This window comes from Austrofundulus limnaeus, unplaced genomic scaffold (genome assembly GCF_001266775.1).
Source record: "Austrofundulus limnaeus strain Quisiro unplaced genomic scaffold, Austrofundulus_limnaeus-1.0 Scaffold199, whole genome shotgun sequence".
NCBI classification, from domain to species: Eukaryota; Metazoa; Chordata; class Actinopteri; order Cyprinodontiformes; family Rivulidae; genus Austrofundulus; species Austrofundulus limnaeus.
This window is the reverse complement of record NW_013952601.1, coordinates 804,036-812,385: the sequence shown is the minus strand read 5'-3', so window position 1 is coordinate 812,385 and position 8,350 is coordinate 804,036. Positions and strand designations below refer to the sequence as shown.

The window sequence follows — 8,350 nt, the reverse complement described above, 5'->3', positions numbered from 1 at the left end:
CATACGTAGTTTTTGCTAAAATAAGCAATGTTTTTCAGGCTCAGGCAGATGTCAAACATTGATGAGGCTGATGATGGGACCAACAAGGACAAAAAAAGAACAACTTTCTTCTTAAATTGGACTTATTTATCCAGCCACTCAATTAAACTCATTTATTTACAGTCAGAAATATCCAGTTTATGATCTGGACAGAGATTAAACTTATTTTAAAGTCCTCCAGTTTTGACTCAAAATACACGTTAATTGACATTTTCTATGAATTTAGCATTTTTAAATAGCTGCAACGTGTATTTTTAAACAATGCCTTCAGTCTATAACTCCAAATCAGCAGATATTTGATATTTTAGTTGTCGCTGCATACGAGGCCTTGCGGTCACGCTCGTTTTTCACTTCARTTAATATTTCAGGATGTGAAACGTCTCGTTAAAAATAGCCACTGAATTCCCACTAATTCTCGCAGATACTTTAATTTCAAGTTTGCAATGTTGCAATTTTTTGCAGCTTCCAAAGGAAAAACAGGTGTCATCAGCAAAAACAAAGCTCACAAATGTTCACAACGTGGTTCTGGAACGTGCTTACAAAATGGCAGCAGAAATGAGACAAGTTTTCACAAACTTTGTGTGCGTGCTTCTTCCTTCAAAAAAAAAAAGTCAGTCAGAATGTCTGACACAAGCATAACCTGCAGCCATCCTGTGCAAAACCACAGGGTACTTCCTGTTTTACTGTGGTTTTACAGCATCTCACATTCAACTGCTTTAAAATGTAGAAAATGTACAAATCATTCAAATCCACTGATTTTAATGAATATCAGTAATTTATAAAAGCTAAACTGCCAATCTGCAAAGGATTTAAAGCATTAATGGAATAAACTGAATAGATATGTAAATAAAATAAAAAATACAGTGCAATTTTTGAAACTTCATTTATGGATAAACTTTACAACATGAAAAACGAAAAGAAATGCTTTTTTTTCTTTTCTCCACTTTTCTCCTTTCAGTATCTGAGGTTAAAAAATGTCTTAGTCTGCAGCTTTGTCATTCAAAGGGTGTTGTTCGGCCCAGAGAGATGGTGCTGACGTTTTCGCTCCGGAGCTCTTGGTCTTGCATATTATCATCATCAGAATCGTTATGACTAAGAGCGAGACGATGACAGTAACCACAAGCGCCACGGACCACGTAGCTGACGAGCAGCCAGAGACAGCTTGTGTGTTTCCTGAAAAAAATAATAATAATGAACATTCTTCAGCATCAAACGTTGAATAAAAGAATTCATAATGACAAGCTTACCGTTTGTGTGAACAGTGACATTTAAGTTTCCTGACTTCATCTTGGCAACACTCCTCCACCCCAGGCTCAGAGAGTGGAGCCACTCCTCTACCTCACAGAAATACAGGCCGCTGTCATCAGGACCAGGCTTCAAAACCGTCAGGGCGAAGTGGCGCGGCAGAGGGTGGTCGAACCTCAGAGCGTCCTTCCTGAAGTTGGCTTGTAAAGTGGAATTTCGGTAAGCTGTGAATATGGGACGCGTAACATCCGCAGCGTTCTGCCAGAACCACGTGACCTGGAACTGGGCTTCGTCGCTGGATTGTCGGGTGACGTGACAGGGAATGGTGAAGTTCTCAGCGTTGCTTATGTTCATCTGATCTTCTGCGGCTGTAACTGACAGGTTTGCAGCTGTTGGAAAATGCAGAGATTTAAAAATAAAATACTGTAAAATATACATTCACCACTATTAAGTGTCATATATTAGCTACTGGTGACAAAAGCAGAAGTCATATTGCTGAGGAACAATGTGGTTGGACATCACAGCTCAGCAAAAATACAATCAGACCACGCACAAGCTGCAAAAGATTATTATCAAATATTTTTTATTTGTCTACCCCCATTCTGTTTTCTTACTGTGAAGTTAGGATTACATAAACACTAATGTACTGTAATTTGGTTGCTGAAGGAAACATTTTATATTCATAGAAAAACTGGCACATTTTTAGTCTAATCTCATCAGTGTATATCAGAAAACTGTCTAAAACTCTTGGTGGGTAGTTTGCAAATGACAGAGTGTCAAAAGGTTTCAAAATGTCACAATTTCATTGTGTGAGTCATAAACCCTTGCAACATCAATAGTCTGTGTTTTTTTCAGGTTTTTTTATTGAAAGCTTTTGTGGCAACTGAGCTGTCATAAGATTTTGCCTTAGGAGAGACGCGCTTTTAAATCCTTCTTTTTCACATTTAAATCATTCACTTGAGGTCTATACAAGGTGGAACTGCACTTTGGTCTGACTTCCTCCCTATTGTAACTCCATAAGTCCCTCTTTCACCTCTTTACTGAGGTATGTCTCAGATCAACCCATTTTGACGCTGTCTCTTTAAATCCAAATGAGGGGCTTCACACCCCGCCAGCTTCCAGAACAGTCCAATGTAGTTTGATAGAGTTTATGACTATACAGGTATAGCAGTGCTTAATTTTTTTCTCCTTTTTACAAATGAGTTAAAAGATGTCAACACAGTGTAGTGTCCRAGAGTGGGGGCCTCTTCTCAGGAATGCACAGATGTGTTATGCCTCTCTTGGTTCTCCAGCTTCAGAGCTCAGYACATATTACCATATTAGGAAGAGGAATGCTTAAGGTATATCGTGACAAAATTGATGGTGCATCTGTTGGACTACACTATAAAGAGCCTTGTACGCCCCCTACCCTTGGCCTTCGTTCTTCATATTTCTTACTTGGTGAATCATTTGGCTYGAAGGCCTCAATTTGGTTTTTGGCTGTAATCTCCAGGACTGCGAAATAAAGATTCTTGCTGTTCAACCAGCCTGTTTCAGAGTTTCTTCATTGAGCAGCAGCAGTTCCGCAGAAGCAGAAGAYGTGGTTTTTACACCTCAACAGCATCAGAGACACAAATTAAATTGTCTGCACTCTCCAAGTACACAAGAAAATGTGTTTAACAGCTAAAAAGTGGATTTTGCATATGTCCCCTTAAATTAGGCAGCTGTAGTAAGCAACCCCTTTAACTTTGAAATAAAATGGAAAAATAAAATAGTTAACCTGACTCCTTAAAATTAATTATACTTTTATGTATGCACCTGTGTGTGAAAATCAGCACCTACTTTTAAAATTAAGAATAAAAAACATTTGCAAAAACACACTTCACTTAGACTGCCTGAAAATTGTTGCAAAGAGTGTAACCATACCTGTGACATTTACAGTCAGCATCATGGGGCCAGAACTTTTGGAGGCCTTTTGTTCCCATCGACCCTCATTATCCCGCTGGAACTGCTCCACCTGGCACCAGTAGACCCCACTGTCTGTTTTATGGGCCCTTTGAATCCCCAGGTAGAAGTTGCTCTGAGTGGGTCTGGAGAGACGAAGCCGACCCTGCAGGCCACTGAGCTCCTGGTTCTGTGGGTAAGTCAGCAGTCCAGTGTGATCGAGCTCCACCAGGGAAGAATTCCTGCTCAGGGATCTGGGTGGAGCGTAAAACCACGTGACTTTGTAGTAAAGGGCAGATGCATCTGAGCTGATGTTGCACCTGAGCTCCACTTCAGCTCCTTCTCTGGCTGTTAGCTGCTGCTTTTTATTATCTACAATAAGATCATTGGCTATAAAACAAGAAAAGAAGAATAGGAATAATTTTTTGGTTATTATTTTAAATTAGAAATGAATTTTGGCAAAAAATATTTGGGTGGGGAGTGAAAAAAATACCTACCAGGTTCAGTTATGTCTAACTTTGTATCCACAGACTTTTCTGGAAGTGAATACCAGTCTCCATGAGGACTTAGAAACCACTCCACCACTTTGCATGTGTACAGACCTTTGTCTGAAAGTGTAGCTTGACGAATAGTCAACTCAAAAGTTTGCCCATTTATGCGCCTCAAGCTGATTCGCAATCTGTCCTTCTGCTCCAAATGTGGCCCAAATGTTACAACAGCATTCCGGTCAGAGCCTAAAATGGTCTTATTACCATACAGCCAGGTGACAGCGTAGGAACAGGAATCAGCTGGTTTTGAAGAAACTGTACAGTTTATTTGAACGTCAGCGTTGACATTTTGTGGAGATTTGGCGCTGGAAGCAAGGACTAGATTGCTCACTAAAACAAAAAAAAAAGTCATTAAATAGAAATACAAGAAAAAAGCAGAATGATTTTTATTTATTTTATTCTAAATACCTGGGTTCTTCACATTCACCATCAGGGAGGATGAGTCTTTTAGCTCCATATAATTGTTCTCCAGAAAGACAGACACGATACACTGGTACAGCCCAGCCTCCCTGTGGCTGGCACCGATGATCTTCAGGAAGTAWACGACTGCTTTGTCCTGCTTTTCAACGTAAACCTGGTAATGGCGCTGATCTCCAGACCAACTAATTGGACCATCTGAGGACAGTGTCACAATAGTGTTTCTGCTGGAGTTTTTTAGCACGCTCCAGCTGAGAATCGTTGGCACACGTAGCCCTTGAACYTTGCATATCAACTCCCCGTCCTGTCCCACGGTCAGTTGGTTCTGGCGAGTTTTCAGAGACACTTTCACCAGTGATTCTGGGAGACAAAATTAAAACGGTCATATTTTAAACTCCATAAAAGTTCAAACACAAAGGAACACCAAAACCAAACACACAGATCATAATAAGTCATTTCCCTCACTGCACTTCCTTTGCTGCCTGGGGTACACCTGACCGGAAAATGATATTATTTCTGCTACAGTTTAAAAAATAGAGAGAGTCAGCAGGGACACTGATGAGGAAGGGGGTGGCACACGTAAATGACCCCAAGTTCATGCCATATAAATGGTAGAATATTATAWAAAATGAATTGGCGTGTCAATGCTGACATGAAGTGAGTGCATAGAGCTGTATGTTTGGTTGTTTGTGTGGTAGGTATGTTCTGCCTTTAGTTTCAAATGAAAATGTGTGTCTTTTTTTACTTTATTACAAGATTATAGTCAAATTATTACAAGAATAAAGTTGTAATATTAGGAGAATAAAGTTGTAACACTATGAAATCATTCTTACCACTGTATTAAAACGAGGAATGTTGAACATCTTGTGAAGTTGTTCTTTAGTATCAGTTAAAAGAAATATTTAATCTTTTAGTACAGTGGCATCAAATTACCAGTAGCAGGACTTTGAAATGAACAACTAAGTGATAAACTGAAGCCGTATTGTAGTTGTATTGAAGTTGTCACATAATTTAGATGGAAGCATATATTACATTCATAGCAAACTACTTCATAAACACACTGAAACATGGAAATGAGGAGGAAATGAGGAAAGAATCAGGAACGGAAAATGGACATGGCATGTAAGATTATGACATTTTTCTCCTAAAATACAACTTTAATCTCGTAAAAATTAACTTTTTTCTTGTATTATTATTACTTTAATCTCATAATTTTATGACTTTATTCTCGTAATTAAAAAAAATATATTAAAAAATCTCCTTGTGTGGCCCTAATACTCAGTGGTGGTTTATACTGTTGACGTGTTTCAGTTTTACTGTTTAAAACCCTGCTGTTGGTTAAACACTGGGCTATATCCATATAAGGTAAAATAAGGGCAAAACTGACAGCTGTGCACAATTTCTATAAATTAGCATTTGCAGGAACCACTATGACATTTTATTTAGCTTGAAGTTGTTTAATGACAACTTCCTCAAAAGATCTAAACTCTCATAAAACTCAAATTCAGAGCAGTTTATAAAAGTGTCATAAAACAAAAATATTACATTTCCTAAACAAAAATCTGAACCTTTGGTAGTGTATTTTTAAAATGTGCATTTTAGGAGTTATAATAAATTAAACAAAAGCTTACTAATATCATTCACAGTCACGCTGGCAGATTGTGACTGGCTGTGAGTCTTGCCGTTGGTTTTCCATTCAGTCACGGTGCACTGGTAAACACCCGAGTCTGAGGGAAGGACTTCTTCAAGCTCTAAAACAAAGCCCTCAGCCTCTACGTGCATGGCTCTCACTTTCCTGCTCTTGAAATTGTTTGCCGTCTCCATAACGCCGTCCTGATTTAGGCCGATGACTTTGGTGAACAAGGCTGTTTGGGGTTGGAGCTTGCGTTGCCAGGTGACAGAGAGATGATCCTTGTATCYAATCACTTTACAGACGAGTCTCAACTTTTCACTTTGGTCAACTGATACAGGACTTTTCATCGTCACCGAGAGCTCACTTTCTGTGTCAAAAAAAAGTCAGAAATAATAAAAAGATTATTAATGCTTATATGCAAGAGGGTGTGAATCAATTTGAGCTTAATTGAACAAACCTGCAGCTGAAATTGTAATCAGCTGGGGGTTTGAATCCTGGGGTGCCCCCGGGGTAAAACTTCCATCGCTGCCTCTCTCTTCCAGCCACCCTCTGCAGACAAACTCTCCCTGGTCCGTGGTTCGGACCGGCTTTAAGCTCAGCGAGTATTTTCTGTTTTCAATCCGATTGGCCCTCATCTCCCCTTCTTTCTCGCGACTGCTGTATCCGGAGTGCACGGACAAGATTCCTGTGGGGCCGACTCGGGCCAACTCGATGCCCTTCCACAGCCATGCCACGGAGAAGAACCGTGCCTCCAGGTTCTGGGTGTCGATGCTGCAGGACAACAGCAGCTCGTCCCCTTCCTGCAGAGTTGTCTGCTCTGCCGCCACGCTCACCGTTAGAGATGACATGTCTGTCACTTCTACATAACACCAAAAAATAAAAAGTAAAACATATCTCATCAAGGTTCTCCATGTCTAACACATTCTCACTCCCGACTCGTCAACATATTGACGCTTTTCCAAGAATCCCTCTGCGTCTTATTTTGACGCGTTGGGTGACCCCCTCGCGTCAGTCCTTGCCGCCCGCGGCTTTTCCGGGTTGCGCCACCAGGGGTCTTTGGGTTAGGGGTCTGAGGTTAGGTTAATTTTAGGTACTGGGGTCAGGGACAGGATGTCTAAAGTGAATAAAGGTAATTTTAGTCTTTGGAACGGCAGTTTTTGTGCATTTTCTACGCTTTCTGAAATTATGACAACAGATTCCGCCCCATCTCATCAAAAACTGACGCAAGGGGAGTACCTGACGCATCAAAATCAGATCACTTTTAATCCCCCATGTCTTAACAGCATACTGACCAAGTTTGAAGCAGATAGGTTAAAATCCCTAGCAGGAGTTCGCAAAAGTTCGATGTGAGCGAAAGTGAAACTTAAGGAAAATTTGACCTTTGACCCAAGATGGCCGACTTCCTGTTGGTTTTAGGGCATACCTTCAAGAGACTTTTTTTCTTGATTTGGGGAGATCTACCAATGCCCCAAATTTCAGCTTTCTAGGACTTACCAGTTTCTCTATCTCACATTAGGTGGCGCTTTYGAGTCATTTGGCCACGCCCATTGCAGAGGGAACCTTGGAATAGCGTCAATATGTGACGACTTGGGAGTGACAATGGGTTGCCATGTCATACAACAAGACTTGACAAAGAGTTGTTTCTGACCTCTGGCTTTGACCGTCAGGGTAATTTCCTCTGCATCTTTCTCGGCGATCATGTACCAGGATCGATCCGGATCTTGGATCCACTCTTGAGCCTGGCAGTAGATTCTCCCTTGATCTGACACCTCAAGCCGAGCCATCTTCAGCCTGTAAGTGGCCTCTCCTAATTTATCTAAGCTGATGGCTCCCTCTCTGTAACGCTGCTCGTACTTTTGGCCCGGGCTCAGGGTGAAGGATCTGTCCAGAGAAATGATGGGCTGAGCGTTTTCCTGTCCGTCTTTCTGGAGGTACCAGATGAGAGACAGGTGGGTGTGCTGGATGGTGTTGCTGGAGGCTTGACATGTCAAACTGAGCGCGTCTCCTTCGTTGTAGATCAGCTGAGAGGTAGAGTCGCTCGATGAAACACTTAGAGAGTTGTCAATCACTGGGTCAAAACAATAAAAAATGAAAACAGACACAAAAAAGACATTTTGATAGTGAAGACATAAAATGAACAGTTGAAACTGACAAAAAAAGACGAGTGATTACCTTTGACGGTTGTCTTAACACTGTAGACGCCATCATAACCGCTTTCTGTATCAACAACAGAGCAGTCATATTCTCCTTCATCTTCTTTGAGCAGTCTTTGTATCTGAAAAAGGGCTGAGTTGGGATCGACATGGGTAAGAGTGATATCCTTGTCCGACACGCGAACTTCATGGCTGGCGTAACCAAACCCAGGGTCGCTGGTGCTGATGATGTTGATCTCGAAATTTGGGCGAGCAGGTTTTGCCACACGGAATTCAAAGCTTTTTTCAGCCGCTTCATCCTTGAAGCCACTGACGTTGCAGGAGATGGAGAGCAGGGAACCCACGACCCGAAACAGAGGTCCGGCCTGGATCTCAGTGTACACCCTGGCCTC

General features: G+C 41.3%; 1 protein-coding gene across 1 annotated transcript; it reads right to left on the bottom strand.

The window, feature by feature from the left end:
* Positions 1-448: 448 nt before the first annotated feature.
* LOC106524759 (immunoglobulin superfamily member 3) lies at positions 449-8,350 on the bottom strand (the record flags this gene model as incomplete). The annotated part of the gene is given in 9 exon segments (XM_014018703.1): positions 449-1,212; positions 1,287-1,673; positions 3,190-3,597; positions 3,705-4,085; positions 4,164-4,532; positions 5,804-6,172; positions 6,263-6,664; positions 7,454-7,873; positions 7,978-8,350. Coding segments are annotated over 9 exon segments (3,303 nt in total), but the record flags the coding sequence as incomplete, so codon positions are not given.